Source organism: Oncorhynchus keta, chromosome 11 (assembly GCF_023373465.1).
Source record: "Oncorhynchus keta strain PuntledgeMale-10-30-2019 chromosome 11, Oket_V2, whole genome shotgun sequence".
NCBI lineage: Eukaryota > Metazoa > Chordata > Actinopteri > Salmoniformes > Salmonidae > Oncorhynchus > Oncorhynchus keta.
The window spans coordinates 54473544-54493684 of NC_068431.1; the positions used below are offsets into that span (position 1 = coordinate 54473544).

A 20141-nucleotide genomic window follows, 5' to 3' on the forward strand; every position below is an offset into this window, starting at 1 on the left:
CTGGAGTGGAATGGTTAAAATACATCAAACATAGGTTTCATGTGTTTGATGCCATTCCATTCACTCCTTTCCAACCATTATTATGAGCCGTCTTCCACTCAGCAGACTGAGTGACAATCTAAATAGTCTACCTACAACTGGTCTCCTCTCGCTCACGTGAGGAGACCAATAGATGTAGTGCTCTCTCAACACACATAGTTACACACACCCCTCCGGCCCTCCCTACCACTCACTCACTCACTCACTCACTCACTCACTCACTCACTCACTCACTCACTCACTCACTCACTCACTCACTCACTCACTCACTCACTCAGCCAGAGCCTGCCTCATTGCCTGACAGACAGCAGCGGGTCACAGTGAAATATATACAGTACCAGTTAAAGGTTTGGACACACCTACTCATTCAAGGGTTTTTCTTTCTTTTTACTATTTTCTACATTGTAGAATAATAGTGAAGACATCAAAATGATGAAATAACACATATGAAATCATGTAGTGACTGAAAAATATTTCAGATTTTGAACTCTTCAAAGTTACCACACTTTGCCTTGATGGCAGCTTTGCACACTCTTGGCATTCTCTCAACCAGCTTCATGATTAATGCTTTTCCATCCGTCTTGAAGGAGTTCCGACATATGTTGAGCACTTGTTGGCTGCTTTTCCTTCACTCTGCGGACCAACTCATCCCAAACCATCTCAATTGGGTTGAGGTCGGGCGATTGTGGAGGCCAGGACATCTGATGCAACATATTGAGACAAGTTAAAACTTGATAGTAAATTAGTCTTCCAAATGGACAATTACCCCAAGCAGACCCATTTGTGATCAAGCTTTAACTTCCTCTGATGTCTTGAGATGTTGCTTCAATTTATCCACATAACTTTCCTCCTCATAATGCCATCTATTTTGTGAAGTGCACCAGTCCCTCCTGCAGCAAAGCACCCCCACAACATGATGCTGCCACCCCCGTGCTTCACTGTTGGGATGGTGTTCTTCTGCTTGAAAGCATCCCCCTTTTCCTCCAAACATAACAATGGTCATTATGGCCAAACAGTTCTATTTTTGTTTCATCAGATCGGAGGACATTTATTCAAAAAGTATGATCTTTGTCCCCATGTGCAGTTATAAACCGTAGTCTGGCTTTTTTTAATGGCGGTTTTGGAGCAGTGGCTTCTTGCTGAGCGGCCTTTCAGGTTATGTCGATATATAGGACTCGTTTTTACTGTGGATATAGATAATTTTGTACCCGTTTCCTCCAGCATCTTTACAAGGTCATTTGCTGTTGTTCTGGGATTGATTTGCACTTTTCACACGAAAGTACGTTCATCTCTAGGAGAAGGAATGGGTCTTCTTCCTGAGCGGTATGAGAGCTGCATGGTCCCATGGTGTTTATACTTGCGTACTATTGTTTGTACAGATGAACGTGGTACCTTCAGGCATTTGGAAATTGCTCCCAAGGATGAACCAGACTACAAACTGGGTTTGAAGGTAGGCCTTCAAATGATGTCAATTAGCCTATCAGAAGCTTCTAAAGCTATGACATAATTTTCTGGAATTTTCCAAGCTGTTTAAAGGCACATTCAACTTAGTGTATGTAAACTTCTGACCCACTGTAATTGTGATACAGTGAAATAATCTGTCTGTAAACAATTGTTGGAAAAATTACTTGTGTCATGCACAAAGTAGATGTCCTAACCAACTTGCCAAAACTATAGTTTGTTAAACAAGAAATTTGTGGAGTGGTTGAAAAACAAGTTTTATTGACTCCATCCTAAGTGTTAGTAAACTTCCAACTTCAACTATATGTGTGTGTGTATATATTTATGTGTGTGTGTGTGTGTGTGTGTGTGTGTGTGTGTGTGTGTGTGTGTGTGTGTGTGTGTGTGTGTGTGTGTGTGTGTGTGTGTGTGTGTGTGTGTGTGTGTGTGTGTGTGTGTGTGTGTGTGTGTGTGTGTGTGTGTGTGTGTGTGTGTGTGTGTGTGTGTGTGTGTGTGTGTGTGTGTGTATGTATGTATGTGTGTGTGTATATGCAGTGGGGAGAACGAGTATTTGATACACTGCCGATTTTGCAGGTTTTCCTACTTACAAAGCATGTAGAGGTCTGTAATTTTTTTAATCATAGGTACACTTTAACCGTGAGAGACAGAATCTAAAACAAAAATCCAGAAAATCACATTGTATGATTTTTAAGTAATACATTTGCATGCTTTGTAAGTAGAAAAACCTGCAAAATCGGCAGTGTATCAAATACTTGTTCTCCCCACTGTATGTGTGTGTCCAAACTTTTGACTGGAGAAATATCATGCGGCTGTGGTGCAACTTAGAAATAGCACCAAAACCCGCCACACGCACCAATACATGTTCACCCGTATCCAAATTTGTCTAGAAAATCGCAAACATAGCAACACTGCCCTGAACTGGTTCCAACCCCTGACTTTAAGCATACTGAAGTGTGTAGGGGCGGAGCTTATGATTGACAGACACTGCTCCTCCCACCTCTGTGACTGTGCACTCCTCGTAATGAAAAGCTCAACTTTCAAATTGAAGAGACACATTTGAGTCATTTAACAGATGCTCTTGTCCAGTGGTGGAAAAAGTAGACAATTGTCATACTTGAGTAAAAGTAAAGATACCTTAATAGAAAATGACTCAAGTAAAAGTGAGTCACCCAGTAAAATGCTACTTGAGTAAAAGTCTGAAAGTATTTGGTTTTAAAAATACTTGTAATTAAATATACTTGTAACTAAGAATACATGTTATTTCAAAAATATACTAAAGTATCAAATGTAAAAGTAAAAGTATAAATCATTTCAAATTGATTATATTAAGGGAACCAGACGGCACAATTGTTTGAATTTATGGATAGCCAGGGGCACAATCCAACACTCATTTTCTCATTTACAAACAAAGCATTTGTGTTTAAAGAGTCCGCCAGATGAGAGGCAGTAGGGATGACCAGAGATTTTCTGTTGTTGAGTGTGTGAATTGGACCATTTTCCTGTCCTGCTAAGCATTCCAAATATATTGAGTACTTTTGAGTGTCAGGAAAAATGTATGGAGTAAAAAGTATGTTGTTTTCTTTAGGAATGTAGTGAAGTAAAAGTTGTCAAAAATATAAATAGTAAAGTACAGATACCCCCAAAACAACTTAAGTAGTACTCTAAAGTACTTTTACATAAGTGCTTTACACCACTGCTCTTATTCAGAGCGTCTTATGGTGCTATTGTCACGTTAAGAAAAACTGGGAGCTCGGAAATTTCTGACTTCCGAGCTTTCAAGACAACTGGCAACTTAGGAAAAAATAGTTTTTTTAAAGCATTGAAGTCGGAGTTTTCCGAGTTCCCAATTGTTTTCAACGCAGCATTACAGTTGAGAGCGCATACATTTTTTTCGTAGCCTACATGAAGACGTTCACGCCTGAATATAAACCCCGTCGCTCGAATGTGATATGCGCAAGCCACATATAAACATTGGCATTATTAGCCTAGGCCTACTCAAGCAATGCGAAATGTTATTGGTGACATACACGTGTTTAGCAGATGTTATTCGAGGTGTGTTTATGTTATTTGTATTAACTACACAACCCATTACTGGCACCGACTCTTTATTATACGACGTGTGAATTATATAGTCGAAAATAGAATACAAAAAAAATGTTTTATCGCCTGCTCCAATTCGTGGTTATGCACGCGGAACCTTTCTCATCGATTCAGGTGGCACATCGGATGAAATGTCTCTGCGCACTCACTCAGCAAGCGCCGCATTTTTGCAAACATGGCAGCACAGGTGAGTCGGCATCATGCATTTGTAAAAAATAATTAGCAATGTCCTCCCCTCTTCTTGAGACCGTAAACAATAGCAGTGTTACATTTATTATGCGAAAATGTTAGACGTCTTCGCTTTCTCAGATATTGCCCTGAACAGGATGATAGTGTTGGGAAGTTATATGAATGAAGCTAGCTAGCTAGCTACCGTTAGCTAGCTAACGTGCAACCGTAAGCGTGCTAGCAAACGGTATTGTACCTTTTTAGGAGTCGACATAGGAAAAGTGTACTAATTTAATGGCGCAGATAATGTTATTGCTGCAAAGTTGACTACCAGCTTGAGATGCAATGTAATGTTGACAGTTGGCTTAGCAAAGCTAATGTTAGTTATCATTGAATGGCCAGCGGTTTACGGTTTGGGCGAACTTTGTTGTCCTATCACTATGACAACCAATTGACTGAACATATCTAGTTAAGCTCATCGTTTCTATACTTCTTTAGTTTACTTGCCCAAACTTACCTCAATAATCAGAACTCAAACGTTATCACAATGAAACAGATGGCGACGACGAAGGTTCCAGAAGTCCGTGACATCACCAGGATTGAGAGAATCGGTAAGGGCCACGAAGTAACAACGTTAGTAAATTGAAAAGTCCAGAGATGTTTTGCCTTGTATTTAGACAAGTATCTAAATCATTATCTCAATATTTCACTGTTTTTCCACCTCTTACCTGATGTGACTACATTTTTGTATTCCCCCTTTAGGAGCTCATTCTCACATCCGTGGGCTTGGGTTGGATGATGCCTTGGAACCTCGTCAGGTAAACAACTAACAATCACAATCAGCCTTTCTCAAACTACTGTGACACCACTCAGACACTGGGCCCATGTTTTGTTGTCCCCCTTACATCATCTGACCTGCTTCTCATTCTCTTCCTTCTCTCTTCTCTCCCCCCTCCAGGTGTCCCAGGGGATGGTTGGCCAGCTGGCGTCCCGTCGTGCAGCTGGTCTCATCCTGGAGATGATTAAAGATGGCCACATCGCTGGCAGGGCTGTCCTGATTGCTGGCCAACCTGGCACTGGGAAAACTGCCATCGCTATGGGTATGGCTCATATTATTATGTTAAAGATGCACTATGCAGAAATCACAATGCTGTTTCCTGGTTGCTAAAATTCTAATAATAGTTAGCTTCATTTCAGTTTGTGACTAAACAAGCAAGTGAAGTGTAGAGAATAATTGTACTATCTAAACCACTGTTAAATATATTTTCGTACCCAAAAATATTGTATTTTCAGCTGTTTTGAAGCTGGTGTACAAAACTGAAAGTAAAAGACGCAAAAACATTTGAATGTGAAGCATAGAAATAGTGCACATAGAAAATACACTGCTCAAAAAAATAAAGGGAACACTAAAATAAGACATCCTAGATCTGAATTAATTAAATATTCTTAATAAATACTTTTTTCTTTACATAGTTGAATGTGCTAACAAAATCACACAAATTATCAATGGAAATCAAATTTATCAACCCATGGCGGTCTGGATTTGGAGTCACACTCAAAATTAAAGTGGAAAACCACACTACAGGCTGATCCAACTTTGATGTAATGTCCTTAAAACAAGTCAAAATGAGGCTCAGTAGTGTGTGTGGCCTCCCTACAACGCCTGGGCATGCTCCTGATGAGGTGGCAGATGGCCTCCTGAGGGATCTCCTCCCAGACCTGGACTAAAGCATCCGCCAACTCCTGGACAGTCTGTGGTGCAATGTGGCGTTGGTGGATGGAGCGAGACATGATGTCCCAGATGTGCTCAATTGGATTCAGGTCTGGGGAACGGGCGGGCCAGTCCATATCATCAATGCCTTCCTCTTGCAGGAACTGCTGACACACTCCAGCCACATGAGGTCTAGCATTGTCTTGCATTAGGGGGAACCCAGGGCCAACCGCACCAGTATATGGTCTGTCAAGGGGTCTGAGGATCTCATCTCGGTACCTAATGGCAGTCAGGCTACCTCTGGCGAGCACATGGAGGGCTGTGCGGACCCCAAAGAAATGCCATCCCACACCATGACTGACCCACCGCCAAACCGGTCATGCTGGAGGATGTTGCAGGCAGCAGAACGTTCTCCAGAGCATTCAAAAGTGACCAAAATATCAGCCAGGAAGCATAGGAACTGAGAAGTGGTCTGTGGTCACCACCTGCAGAACCACTCCTTTATTGGGGGTGTCTTGCTAATTGCCTATAATTTCCACCTGTTGTCTATTCCATTTGCACAACAGCATGTGAAATTTATTGTCAATCAGTGTTGCTTCCTAAGTGGACAGTTTGATTTCACAGAAGTGTGGTTGACTTGGAGTTACATTGTGTTGTTTAGGTGTTCCCTTTATTTTTTTGAGCAGTGTATATTCCGCAGGGCTCCCGAATGGCACAGCGGTCTAAGGCGTCACTACAGACCCATGTTCGATCCCAGGCTGTGTCGCAGCCAGCTGCTACCGGGAGACCCATGAGGCGGCGCATAATTGGCCTAACGTCGTCTGGGATTAGGGGAGGTTTTGGCCGTCCGGGATGTTGTCCCATCGCAATCTAGCGACTCCTTGTGGTGGGCCTGGTGCATGCAAGCGGTCTTCGGTCGCCAGCAGTTGCCAGGTGTTTCCTCCGACACATTGGTGCGGCTGGCTTCCCGGTTAAGCAAGTAGTGTGTCAAGTAGCAATGCAGCTTGGCACATTGCTACTTGGCCCATTGTAACTACCAATTCTATATCAAGAAAAAGGCCTACCTTCAACCTCACTGCCTCTGCTTGACATGGGAACATCAAAAGAAATCAGCCAAGACCCCAGAAAAAAATTGTAGACCTCCACAAGTACCAAGTTCGTCTGTACAATCAATAGTACGCAAGTATAAACACCATGGGACCATGCAGCCTCATACCACTCAGGAAGGAGGCGTGTTCTGTCTCCTAGAGATGAACGTACTTTCTTGCGAAAAGTGCAAATCAATCCTAGAACAACCGCAAAGGACCTTGTGAAGATGCTGGAGGAAACTGGTACAAAAGTATCTATATCCACAGTTTAACAAGTCCCAAATCAACGTAAAATGAAAGGCCGCTCAGCAATGGAGAAGCCATTGCTCAAAAACCGCCATCAAAACAGCCAGACTACGGTTTGCAACTGCACATGGGAATAAAGATGGTGAATTGTCCTCTGGTCTGGTGAAACAAAAATATAACTGTTTGACCATAATGACCATAGTTATGTTTGGAGGAAAAAGGCGAAGGCTTGCAAGCCGAAGAACACTCATCCCAACCTTGAAGCACGGGGGTGGCAGCATCATGTTGTGTTGGTGCTTTGCTGCAGGAGGGACTGGTTCACTTCACCAAATAGAGGTCATCATGAGGGTAGAAAATGATGTGTATATATTGAAGCAACATCTCAAGACAACAGTCAGGAAGTTAAAGCTTGGTCGAAAATGGGTCTTCCAAATGGACAATAACCCCAAGCATACTTCCAAAGTTGTGGCTTAAGGACAACAAAGTCAAGGTATTGAAGTGGCCATCGCAAAGCCCTGACCTAAATCCTATATAAAATGTGTGGGCAGAACTGAAAAGGGGCGTGCGAGCAAGGAGGCCTTCAAACCTGACTCAGGTACACCAGCTCTGTCAGGAGGAATGTGACAAAATTCACCCAACTTATTGTGGAAGGCTACCTGAAACCCTTGACCCAAGTTAAACAATTTAATGGCAGTGCTACCAAATACTAATTGAGTGTATGTAAACTTCTGACCCAATGGGAATGTGATGAAGGAGATCAAATCTGAAATAAATCATTCTCTCTACTATTATTCTGACATTTCACATTAGAATAAAGTGGTGATCCTAACTGACCTAAGACATGGACTTTTTACTAGGATTAAATGTCAGGAATTGTGAAACTGAGTTTAAATGTATTTGGCTAAGGTGTATGTAAACCTCTGACTTCAACTGTGTGTGTTTGTATGTGCTGCTCGAGTAAAACATATACAATCTCGGTTTACCAACAACCTATCCAAACAATCGACCAGTCGTCTAATTGGGGGCAGCCCTACTGCAGTTTTAAATCTCTCTTGATTACAGCTGTCTGATTTGATGTTTTCTCCATCAACTTATTCTGTTCCTGGTTTTCTTTCTCATCATTCTAATGACTGTTTTTTTTCTGTTTCATTAATGGTACTTGCGAAAGAGAAAGTCCCCACTTTAAATATTTTAATTATAATTTCTGACTTTACTGTTATTCAGCACGCTACTCTTAAACCGTTTAAGCTTTAAAACGTTTGATAACATAATTTAAAAACTTATTACATTTTTCTACCTAAAAAAAAAAACTTGGCAACATTCATGGGATTTCTTCAAAAGTTCTAAAGATCTCATTGTTAAAAAACACCCAGACAACCAACATTCTATTCACTGTATAAAAAAAAATATTTAAAAAATACTTTTTTTACACATCAGCTACATTGACCACCTTCCCAAGACGTTTGACAAACTTACTGGGTGTGGAATCTTAGTCTACTTCTCTGATTTTCACATCTAAAATCATAACAGAAATATCTTATACCGATCAAACGTTACAGCTGTTTTTGTAACCGCATTGACTACATTAAAGAAATCACTGTCATTTTGACCACTTTCCCGACTAGTTAGAGCCCATTATATAGAGCGTTAAATCTTAGTCTGCTTTTCAAATTTTAAATCAGAAGACTTCTTCCACTACCACAAATCATTTTAAAAAGCTAACTCAAGTCCTAACATTTTTCTTCATGTTGAGTTAAGCATCATCAAAATGGATTTGATGAAGATTATTTGGATTTACCTGTTTATTTGACTCTGTTGATGATGGTGATCCCTCTATTGCCTGTCCAGGTATTGCCCAGTCCCTTGGCACAGACACCCCCTTCACAGCCATGGCCGGCAGTGAGATTTTCTCTCTGGAGATGAGCAAGACCGAGGCCCTCAGCCAGGCCTTCAGGAAAGCCATCGGAGTCCGGATCAAGTGAGTTCAGGCTTCTCAGTTTACTTTATTGGCCTAATTTGGGAATTTGTCGTGTTTTAAGTTAACAATCAATGGAATGGAGTATACATTAGTGTTTCGTTTTGGTATGTTTTTGTTCTCAAATTAATTGATATTCATGGCGTGTGTGTTTGCAGAGAGGAGACTGAGATCATTGAAGGAGAAGTGGTGGAGATTCAGATTGACAGACCAGCCACTGGAACGGTGAGTTTTGATTCAGCCCCCTTCTCGGCTCTCTCTCTGTGCTCTGTCTCCCTATGTTTAGTGTGAGTCATACTCATAAGGTGTATATTGGAGAGATGTACTGATGGTCCAATTGAATTTGAGTCTGTGATTGTCTTCTAATAAGACTCAATCCTTTAGAGAGACAGATTGGTGATAAGAGCGAAACGGGTCTCTTAGTATTTAATTTAACAGCAGCAGCCTTATTATAGATGCGTATCACCGTGAAAGGATATTCATTTCAGGGAGTTGGTAATATGATTTCTTTGAATATTTTTGACTACACAATGTTTCATACGTTATTTAAACTTCAGTGTTCATCACACAGCGGCAGAGTTCTTAGCACACTTGAGTATGAAGTATCAAACTAAATGTTTTGTCACATATACCATCTTTCCCACTTCCCAGTACACTTTCTAACCTGTTGTTGCTGCTTGTAGGGTGCTAAAGTGGGTAAGCTGACCCTGAAGACTACAGAGATGGAGACTATCTATGACCTGGGCAGTAAGATGATCGAGAGCCTCAGTAAAGAACGAGTTCAGGCAGGGTGAGTTCTTCTAAAGTGTAGTACACACATCATCCACTAAGGGCTGTAGTACACACTCATCACTGAGACAACAAATAAAACAGCATTAGTTATTGGACATCTCCGGGTAGACCCTCCCGGTTTGGTCGGTTTTCCTTCACTTGGTGCCTAATGAACACGATAAAGATCTTTATTCTGCACACTGTGGTATTATGACTTTGTTGAGTTCATTCATTCAGCTCTATAAATCCAAAGACTTGACCTAATGTGCTGATCTCCCACTCTTTCCCAGGGATGTAATCACCATTGATAAAGCCACAGGGAAGATTAGCAAGCTGGGCCGCTCCTTCACCAGAGCCAGAGACTACGATGCTATGGGAGCACAGGTACACATTGGTCCTAGACACTTGTGTTTACAGTGGCGCAATACAACTGAACATTGAATCAAGCTCCACTGAGTTATAGTCAGCAGCACTGCTACCATGACTTTGCGTTAAAGTGAATTTACGATTGCCTAGGATTCATGTTTTAATGATAGCTTCTGTGAGAGAGAAAAAATCTACGGTTTGCGTTGTGCTCCTCCAGACACAGTTTGTCCAGTGTCCTGAGGGGGAGCTACAGAAGAGGAAGGAGGTGGTGCACACAGTGTCCCTCCATGAGATAGATGTCATAAACAGCCGTACACAGGGGTTCCTGGCCCTGTTCTCTGGTGATACCGGAGAGATCAAGTCTGAGGTCCGCGAACAGATTAATGCAAAGGTGTCTGAGTGGAGGGAGGAGGGCAAGGCTGAGATCATCCCTGGGGTGAGTGTGTGTGTGTGTTTGGTGGTATCCAAGACAGACTAAGCCTAGTCATGGACTTAAAGCTTGCTCAATTCTCCATTGACAGTGGGTTTTTTTTAGTCCAGGACTAGACTTAATCTATGCCTGGAAAACTGGCCTGAAATAGTAAGTGTTTAATGTTCAATTCAAAGCCTTTCTTGAGTGAGTTCTTAATTTGTGTCATTCCAGGTGCTGTTCATCGACGAGGTGCACATGCTGGACATGGAGTGTTTCTCTTTCCTGAACCGAGCCCTGGAGAGTGACCTTTCACCTGTCCTCATCATGGCCACCAACAGAGGCATCACCCGGTAATCTTCTACCCTACAGTCTTCGACTGCTCCCACTATCATCTGGGTGTGGATATGGGCCACAGAAAGAACATGTTGGTGACATGTTTAGAACCAGCGTAAAGATAAAATATAATTTTGCCTGTAGTTTAAAGGGGCAATATGTGATTGGTTCATCCATTTTTAGAAGTTTATATAATGATACTGTTTATACCATTTATTCTTGGAAGAATAAGTCTAGCCTCATTAGTTTAGAACCCAATATAAGCTTGTTTTACTCCACAGTTTGTGAACAATGGGTCAATCATAGATGATTTCAATCCATTTCTGACTGACACCCCTTTTGATTTGAACGAAACCTTCCATACATGTTTGCCCATTTCTGAAGTGGTCAGAAAGTTACTTTTTGGACTTGAATGCCAAAAAATTCAGGAGTGCTCAAAGTTGACCCATTTTGCATACCCCACCCTACCATGAGACATCCATGTCTTCATCACTGAATAAGACAAACAGTCAGTTTAATATAATTGTAATGTTTTTGAACAGGGTAATCTGACTATTTTAGAATATCTTGAATTGTATTTAAAAAAAAAAAAAAAAAATTAACATCCATGATCTAAAAACGTTCGTTCATATACAGTTCCGTGAAAAAGTATTTGCCCCCTTGCAGATTTTTAAAATATTTTAGCAGATTTTTTACAGTGAATGTTATCAGGTCTGATGGAGCCTCCCGAGTGGCGCAGACGTCTAAGCCACTGCAGTGTTAGAAGCGTCACTACAGATCCCATCGCGCTTTAGCGACTCCTTGTGGCGGGCCGGGTGCATGCACACTAACTTTGGTCACCAGCTGTACAGTGTTTCCTCCAACACATTGGTGCGGCTGGCTTCCGGGTTAAGCGAGCAGTGTGTCAAGAATCAGTGCGGCGTGGCATGGTTGTGTTTCGGAGGAAGCATGGCTCTCGACCTTCGCCTCTCCAGAGTCTGTACAGGAGTTGCAGCAATGGGACAAGACTGTAACTACAAATTGTATATCACGGGGAAAAGGGGCACAAATTTAAATTAAATAATTCTGATGCAGAGCAGAATTCACGGTTCCTTCAATGATGGAAAGTTTTCCAGAGGTAGCAAAGCATCTCCAAACCATGAGGTTGTTACTGTAGAATTTAATGTTTGGTTTTCTCGAGACAAAACGGGGCCCATGTCGTCCAGTTCTACCACAGGCAAATATGTATGGAAGGTTTTCTTCAAATCAATAGGGATGTTGTCAGAAAGTGATTGAATTCATATAGAACGACCTCGGTGAAATTATAAACAAACACTGTATAGCCTCAAACATGGTTAACTATGATATCATGGATGGTCCTTAAATCGATAGCCCTGAATTTGAGATTGGTTCCATTTCTCCAGGCCCGTCCCTCAGCTGTTTACTAAAACCGAGGTGGGGTGGTGAACGCTTTGTTTGGACTGCAGATTGTCCGTTTAAAGTAGTGCTTCTCAAGAACTTTCCTTGGCCTTAAACCGTATGTGTGGTAAATACTTTCTCTAACCCCTCTGTTCTGTCAGTATCCGAGGCACCAACTACCAGAGTCCCCATGGTATCCCTATAGATCTACTGGACCGCCTCCTCATCATTGCTACCTCCCCCTACACTGAGAAAGAGACACGGCAGATCCTCAAGATCCGGTAAAAATCACCCCTCTAACACTCCAAGCCAGTGCTTTAGCAAGCAAGCAAACAAACAAGCTGCACCATGACTTACATGATATAAGTTTGCAGACAGTCTGCAAAGTGATTGAAACTTATGTTCAAGGCTGATTCCGGATGAAAACCTATTCCCATATTGGACTGAAACACCGTTTCTATTCTGTGTCCCTGTCCAGGTGTGAGGAGGAGGATGTGGAGCTGAGTGAGGAGGCTCACACTGTCCTGACACGTATCGGCCAGGAGACATCGCTGCGTTACGCCATCCAGCTTATCAGCACCGCAGGCCTGGTGTGTCGCAAGCGCAGGGTGAGTCTCAGCCAATTCATTCATATACACACTTACCTATTGATGCACGGGGTGAGCCAAGCCTCTCACATCCATACACACACTGATGTAAGAATTACTCTGAATTCTCTCTGCATTCCAAACAGTCACATAGTATGCATTCTCATGTTTGTTTCTCCTTATATATCCTTATTTTACCTGCTTCATTGTTTAATGCAGTTCATATTCATTCAAGTATAATTCATTTATTGAAAGACAGAACTAGCAGATAGCTGGGCAGGGCACCCCTAGTCTCCTTGATTACTGCTTTCTTGCTGTGGAACGATTTCTATGTTGATGCTGGGAGTTGCCAGTGTGTGATAATGTTTGTGCTTCTCTCTCAGGGAACAGAGGTGCAGGTGGAGGACATTAAGAGGGTCTACTCTCTCTTCCTGGACGAGTCCAGATCCTCACAGTACATGAAGGAGTACCAAGATTCATTCCTTTTCAATGAAACAACACGTGAGTCTGCTGTTCATCTGTCTGTTTGTCATAGAGCAGTGTTTCTTAATCCTGGTCCTGGGGACCCAAAGGGGTGCACATTTGTTTTTGCCCTAGCACTACACACCTGATTCCACTTAGACCCAGTTCCAAAGCTGATGAAGTTCCTGTATTGTGTGAGGTGGACATTTGGATTCTTAAAGCAACTTTGATAGAAGTTGTCAACTTACAGTGAAAACATTTGACAAGGTCATAAAATGCTACTACGTGAACAGATGCCTAACCTACATCTATGGGAAATGCACCTCATAGATGTACTTTTAGGGCAGGTGTAATGGGTATAGTGACTCTTACTGTATCTCTTTTTGATTTTCAGAACCTACAATGGACACCTCTTAATTGATACGGACTGCAGATAATTTTTATAGCACGTTCTCCTGTGAAGTTCTTCTGTTTTTTGTTTTGTTGCCATACTCCATTTCTCTGATACTGTGTTGACTTAGCTTTGTCTTTAAATGCCGTTTATTGTTTCATTGAGTTAAAATGTACATGAAACCTACTTTTTGATTAAATGTTGTTTTTCCTCAGATTTTATATAATTGCCTAAAATGTAGTGTTAACGCTTAACTTCATGAAACAAAGGCAATGTAGATGTTGGCAATGTTCTTTTAAAGAGGTGAGAAATGTTTTTGATTTGAAAGAAATACATTTTCTCTGTCACAAAGACCTCAAGTGCTATGTACAATACATCCACCTTCTCCCTACTACAAAGCTAGCCTCATGGGGTACCCCTTTTGTTACGTCAGGATGTGGTGTGCTTTTTATTTTTTATTTTGAAATAAAATTAGTATCTCAAAGACCGAAGTTGGCACTGCCTCTTTCGTCTGTGCATCTGTACTGTAGATGGCAGTGAAGGACCATGTCTCATGTCCATCTCTGAAGCACAAGGGTCCTCTGTGGCTCGTTACAGGTTCTTCATTAGAGCTGGAAATTGCCGTGGACCTCACAATATATTATCACAGTACTTGGGTGCTGATACCAGTGGTGGAAAAAGTACCCAATTGTCATACTTCAGTAAAAGTAAAGATACGTTAATAGAAAATGACTCAAGTGAAAGTCACCCAGTAAAATACTACTTGAGTAAAAGTGTAAAAGTATTTGGCTTTTAAATATACTTAAGTATCAAAAGTAAATGTAATTCATAAAATGTACAAAAGTACTGGCTGATACAATACATATTGTGATTTGATATTCCGAACCTACTGCTCACTGTTTGCAGCAGAGAGATGAGAGCTCATGAGAAAATGTGTATCAGTCACAGAAATAAAAGTCCTGAAAAGGATGACACATGCTGAAGTTTTGGCGCAGAAAGATTCGAATAGCGCTTGCTAATGCTACCTAGCACAAAAAAAAAAAATCATTATGTCCTAATATAATATATTATGTTACTATCGATTTTGTTTTATCACTTCATTATAGGAAGTCTATCCTTTGATTCATGTGTTGGCATTTAATGATTGATTAATTACATTAAGTGGATGGAGGCGCAAAGTATCTACTGTGATATGAGAAAGACCATAACGGGCCAAGACTAGGTAACATTCTAAAGGAAATTGCCTACCTTGAATTAAATCTGTACTAACTATGAAGTTAGTATTGAATCCATTAGTTCATGTAATCCAGTTTGTAAAGGCAAGACATGATCTTAGTATATAAGGTTTACCCATGCAGTTAAATTGACCCCCACTACCTTCAGAGATACTGTGGATTGATAGACGGACACAGGGATGCTTTAAGATAGTCCAACCGAGGATCATTTGGCTATTTTATTTAGACTTTTAGGACCCTTGCAGGTATCCCCCAAAAGTTTTTTTTTTAATGAAACATTGAATATGGCCTTAACACTATAAGCCTATAGAAATGCATTGAATGACAGATTCATAAATGGAAAAACGGTCAAAAAATAAAGAACTGTTTTGAAGTTTGTTCTTTATCTAAAATAAATAAGGTCATGATTTTTCTAATTTAACTGGAATTACTATCCGTTTATCTTTGGATGTGGAAATGCCCCATCCACTCCCATTCAATTTTCGGCCCGGTACCTGGTTACTTTCAAATGAGTCCCTTGACACTTGTACAGTAAAATCGTACAGCAAAATGGAACCCACTCTTTCCATAGAAAACGCTACAGACATTTTCGTCAGAAGACCGATTTTCGGGATATCTCCTGGTCTGACTAACTACGCTGTGGAAGGCTGACATCGGTGGGTTGAGACACCCTGCAAAAAAAAAAACATCTTTAGTTTAAATTTTTTTAATGGGGATTTTTATGACGCTAATTAGATTTCCGCGGGGGCACGGACATCGAATATGGTGCCAGTGTGTTAAAAAATAACCATGCGGAACAAAGGGCCATACTGCTTTGAACGGAAAGAGGAATTGAGTAAAAATGATACTCCTGGAGCCTACAAATTTATTGGGAGGGAGGGGGGCATAACGGGAGACAGTGAAGGAAGGCATCTGACCGACAAGATGGCAGGGAGGGAGGCAGAGAGGCTGGTGAATGGGTGTGGGGGGGGTTTCAAGGATGAGGTAAGGGTAGGTCTTGAAGTGTGTAGTAAGCTATAGGGTTTCCCCAGTGTCACTGAGATAAGAGTACAACTCTTAAATCAACCATTAACGTTCCACAGTGAATGGCTCAGTCAGCACAAACATGAATGGTAATGATGGGAATTATTTACAGAGAGAGGACTCAGAATAAAGAACATCAGTAAGAAAATAGCACACAGATAAGAACATACTGAGTATACAAAACATTAATAACACCTGTTCTTTCCATGACATAAACTGCCCAGGTGTATCAAATGAAATTTAATTTGTCACATGCGCTGAGTACAACAGGTGTAGGTAGACCTTACAGTCAAATCATGTGACACTTATTTGTCACATGTGCCGAATACAACGAGTGTAGACTTTACCGTGAAATGCTAACTTACAAGCTCTTAACCAACAGTGCAGTTCAAGAAGAAGAAAATATTTACCAAGTAGACTAAAATAAAAAGTAATAATAAAAAGTAATAATAGGCCTCCCAGGTGGCGCAGTGGGGAAATTCACAACAACAAAAAAAGTTATAATAACCATAACGAGGCTGTATGCCACGGGGCGGTAATCATTTAGGCACAGATACTATGGTACTATGGTGGTCTGCTTGAAACATGTAGGTATTACAGACTTGGTCAGGGAGAAGTTGAAAATGTCAGTGAAGACAATTGATAGTTGGTCCACGCATGCTTTGAGTACACGTCCTGGTAATCCATCTGGCCCAGTGGCTTTGTGAATGTTGTCCTGTTTGAAGGTTTTTTGTTCACATCGTCTACCGAGAGCGTTATCACACAGTCATCCAGAACAGCTGGTGCTCTCGTTCATGGTTCAGTGTTGCTTGCCTCGAAGCGAGCATAAAAGGCATTTAGCTCGTCTGGTAGGCTCCCGTCACTGGGCAGCTCGCGTCTAGGTTTCCCTTTGTAGTCCGTAATAGTTAATCTGTGGATCTGTTGGGGCGGTATGCAAATTGGAGTGGGTCTAGGGTTTCTGGGATAATGGTGTTGATGTGAGTCAAGGCCAGCCTTTCAAAGCACTTCATGGCTACAGACATGAGTGCTACAAGTCGGTATTCATTTAGGCAGGTTACCTTAGTATTCTTTGGCACAGGGACTATGGTGGTCTGCTTGAAACATGTTGGTATTACAGACTCAGACAGAGAGGTTGAAAATGTCAGTGAAGACACTTGCCAGTTGGTCAGCGCATTCTCGGAGTACACGTTCTGGTAATCCATCTGGCCCGGCGGCCTTGTGAATGTTGACCTGTTTAAAGGTCTTACCCATATTGGCTGCGGAGAGCGTGATCACACAATCGTCCAGAACAGCTAATTGTCTCATGCATGTTTCTGTGTTACTTGCCACGAAGCGAGCACAGAAGTTATTTAGCTCGTCTGGAAGGCTTGTGTCACTGGGCAGCACTCGGCTGTGCTTGCCTTGGTAGTCTGTAATAGTCTGCGAGCCCTGCCACATCGTTTAGGCCGGCATTGTCACTGACTTGCACAGGTAAATAAAGGTTAAATAAAAAAATGTAATAAATAAAATAAAAATTAACATCCGATGAGCTTTGGAGCCAGTGTAGTACGGTTTGATCTTAGTCTTGTATTGATGCTTTGCCTGTTAAATGGTTTGTCTGAGGGCATAGCGGGATTTCTTAGAAGCTTCCGGGATAAAGTCCCACTCCTTGAAAGCAGCAGCTCTACCCTTTAGATCAGTGAGGATGTTGCCTGTAATCCATGGCTTCTGGTTGGGGTATGTACGTACGGTCACTGTGGGGATGACATCATCAATGCACTTATTGATGAAGCCAGTGACTGATGTGGTGTACTCCTCAATACCATCGGAAGAATCCCGAACATATTCCAGTCTGTGCCAGCAAAACGGTCCTGTAGCTTAGCATCTGCTTCATCTGACTATTTTTTGGTCATTGGTGTCATTGGTGCTTCCTGCTTTAATTTATTCTTGTAAGCAGTGTCATGACAGTGGCCTGGGGGTAGGTTTATGACAGTCATAAATACCTCTTCCCCCCTTTTTCCTCTCTCCACCCTACTGATGTTACATTTGCAAACCCCTTTGGTTAACATAGAGATTCTGGGAACATCAGAAGGTGGGGGGAAATTAACTATATTCTGGTAATCCCAACAATTGAACATATGCGGTGGTACTTAATGAATATGATGTCAGTTCGGTTGTCATCTGAGACATTCTCATCAATGATAAGATGACAAACTCTATAGTGGAAAGTCTACACATCAGAGTTATCGGATTCACATGGAATTGTTGTTCAATTTAAATGTTTGAATATGAAATTATTTGTGATGGGATGAAATGTGATTTTAGCTTCTAAAATGTGAGATTTGGATTTTCATAAGGTTAGGGCTCTGCTCAATCAGTGGCCCGCCCCTGTGAAGGGACATGGGCTATAAAACTTTTCAAACACGCCCTCCTCTCCCTTCCTATATAAGGCCTTGACGACAATATAACCTCCTGTTCCGAGGATGTGAGGACGACGGTCCGATGTCAGAATGGTTCAGATAATAACCACAGAACAAAGGCAACATCAGCGTGAGCTTAGGTTGCGAATGGTATGAACTTTGAACTCTTATTCATTACAGAAGTGATACCTCCTAGCCGTTGAGTTAGCAACAGCAGCTGCAAACGCAGGTTAGGAAGGAACAGACAGAGTATCCTGTCTACCACACAACAACGTTACTACAGCGTATCTAATTGACCAGCAGAGACATTCTTCAAAGGACTCGGTTTGGCAACACGGCCTTCCATCTACCACCAACCTACTGAAGCGCAGCTCAGAGTAAATATTTATTGCATTTTCCTTTTCCAAATGGGCGGTAAATTTAGAATGCAAAAGATACTGTATTTCCGATAGCACAGCTTCACCCTTTGTTCCTCAGTCTCCCCGCTCTTTCACTCAAACCCAGACCCTTTTCTTTTGTGTAACAAGCTGTCATTCCTTTATGACATAATTTGTAATCGAGTTGATTAATTATGTGTATGTGTATTTCTCTGTGATTAGTTAGGTATTTAGTAAATAAATAATTAAACCCAATTTTATATTTCTGATTCAACTTGTTAGCCAGGGTTCATGCAGATAACCAAGAATTTACAACTTTCAGATGAGACTGAATTAAGCTGACTATTAATATTGACTGCTATTGATGTCTTTAAGAGTTTATTTGGCCTTTAAGAGTTTATAGGTCTTTAAGAATTTATTCGGAAGATAACAGCTCTATAAATATTATTTAGTGGTGCCCCGACTCTCTAGTTAATTACATTTACATGATTAGCTCAATCAGATAATATTAATTACGGAGAAATTATTTTATAGAATAGCATGTCATATCACTTAATCCGGCATAGCCAAAGACACGACATCAGGAATCAGGAGGATAGAAGAATCATGGTCAGATTTGCCAAATAGAGGGCGAGGGAGAGCTTTGTACGCGTCTCTGTGTGTGGAGTAAAGGTGGTCTAGAGTTTTTTTCCCTCTGGTTGCACATTTAACATGCTCTTAGAAATTAGGTAAAATGGATTTAAGTTTTCCTGCATTAAAGTCCCCGGCCACTAGGAGTGCCACCTGGATGAGCGTTTTCCTGTTTGCTTATGGCCGTATACAGCTCATTGAGTGCGGTCTTAGTGCCAGCATCGGTTTGTGGTGGTAAATAGACAGCTACGAAGAATATAGATGAAAACTCTCTAGGTAGATAGAGTATCTCATGATAAGCTGTAGATCACACTATGTATAGGCGAGCAAAACCTTGAGACTTCCTTAAATATCGTGCAGTTCATACCAGCTGTTGTTTACAAATATACATAGACTGCCACCCCTTGTCTTACCAGAGGTTGCTGGTCTATCCTGCCGGTACAGTGTATAACCCGCCAGCTGTATGTTATTCATGTCGTCGTTCAGCCACGACTCGGTGAAACATAAGATATTACAGTTTTTAATGTCCCGTTGGTAGGATATATGTGCTTTTAGTTCTTCCATTTTATTATCCAGCGATTGTACGTTGGCCGTACCAGTCATCTGATCTTATAAAGACCACGATCTCCTTCCACGAAAACTCTGTTTCTTTCTCCTACGAATGATGGGGATGAGGGCCTTTTCGGGTGTCTGGCTGGGCCCCTCAAGGACGTTCAGAGACTTGTCACGAAGCCACTCCTGTGTTGTCATGGCTGGGTTGTTATTCTGTTGCAAGGTGAACCTTTGCCCCAGACTGAGGTCCTAAGTGCTCTGGAGTAGGTTGTCATCAAGGATCTCTCTGTACTTTGCTCCGTTCATCTTTGCCTCAATCCTGACTAGTCTCCCAGTCCATGCCACTGAAAAACATCCCCACAGCATGATGCTGCCACCACCATGCTTCACCATAGGGATGGTGCCAGGGTTCCTCCA

At 41.6% G+C, this 20141-nt stretch overlaps 1 protein-coding gene across 1 annotated transcript; it reads left to right on the plus strand.

The window, feature by feature from the left end:
* Positions 1–3689: 3689 nt before the first annotated feature.
* ruvbl2 (RuvB-like AAA ATPase 2) lies at positions 3690–13995 on the plus strand. Its single transcript, XM_035781342.2, has 14 exons — positions 3690–3787; positions 4325–4379; positions 4531–4586; positions 4727–4868; positions 8662–8791; positions 8947–9013; positions 9472–9578; positions 9850–9943; positions 10143–10361; positions 10569–10687; positions 12230–12349; positions 12547–12676; positions 13039–13156; positions 13512–13995. The coding sequence occupies exons 1-14, from the start codon at positions 3776–3778 to the stop codon at positions 13532–13534; spliced, it is 1392 nt and encodes a 463-aa protein (XP_035637235.1). The 5' UTR covers positions 3690–3775; the 3' UTR covers positions 13535–13995.
* The last annotated feature ends 6146 nt before the right edge of the window (positions 13996–20141 follow it).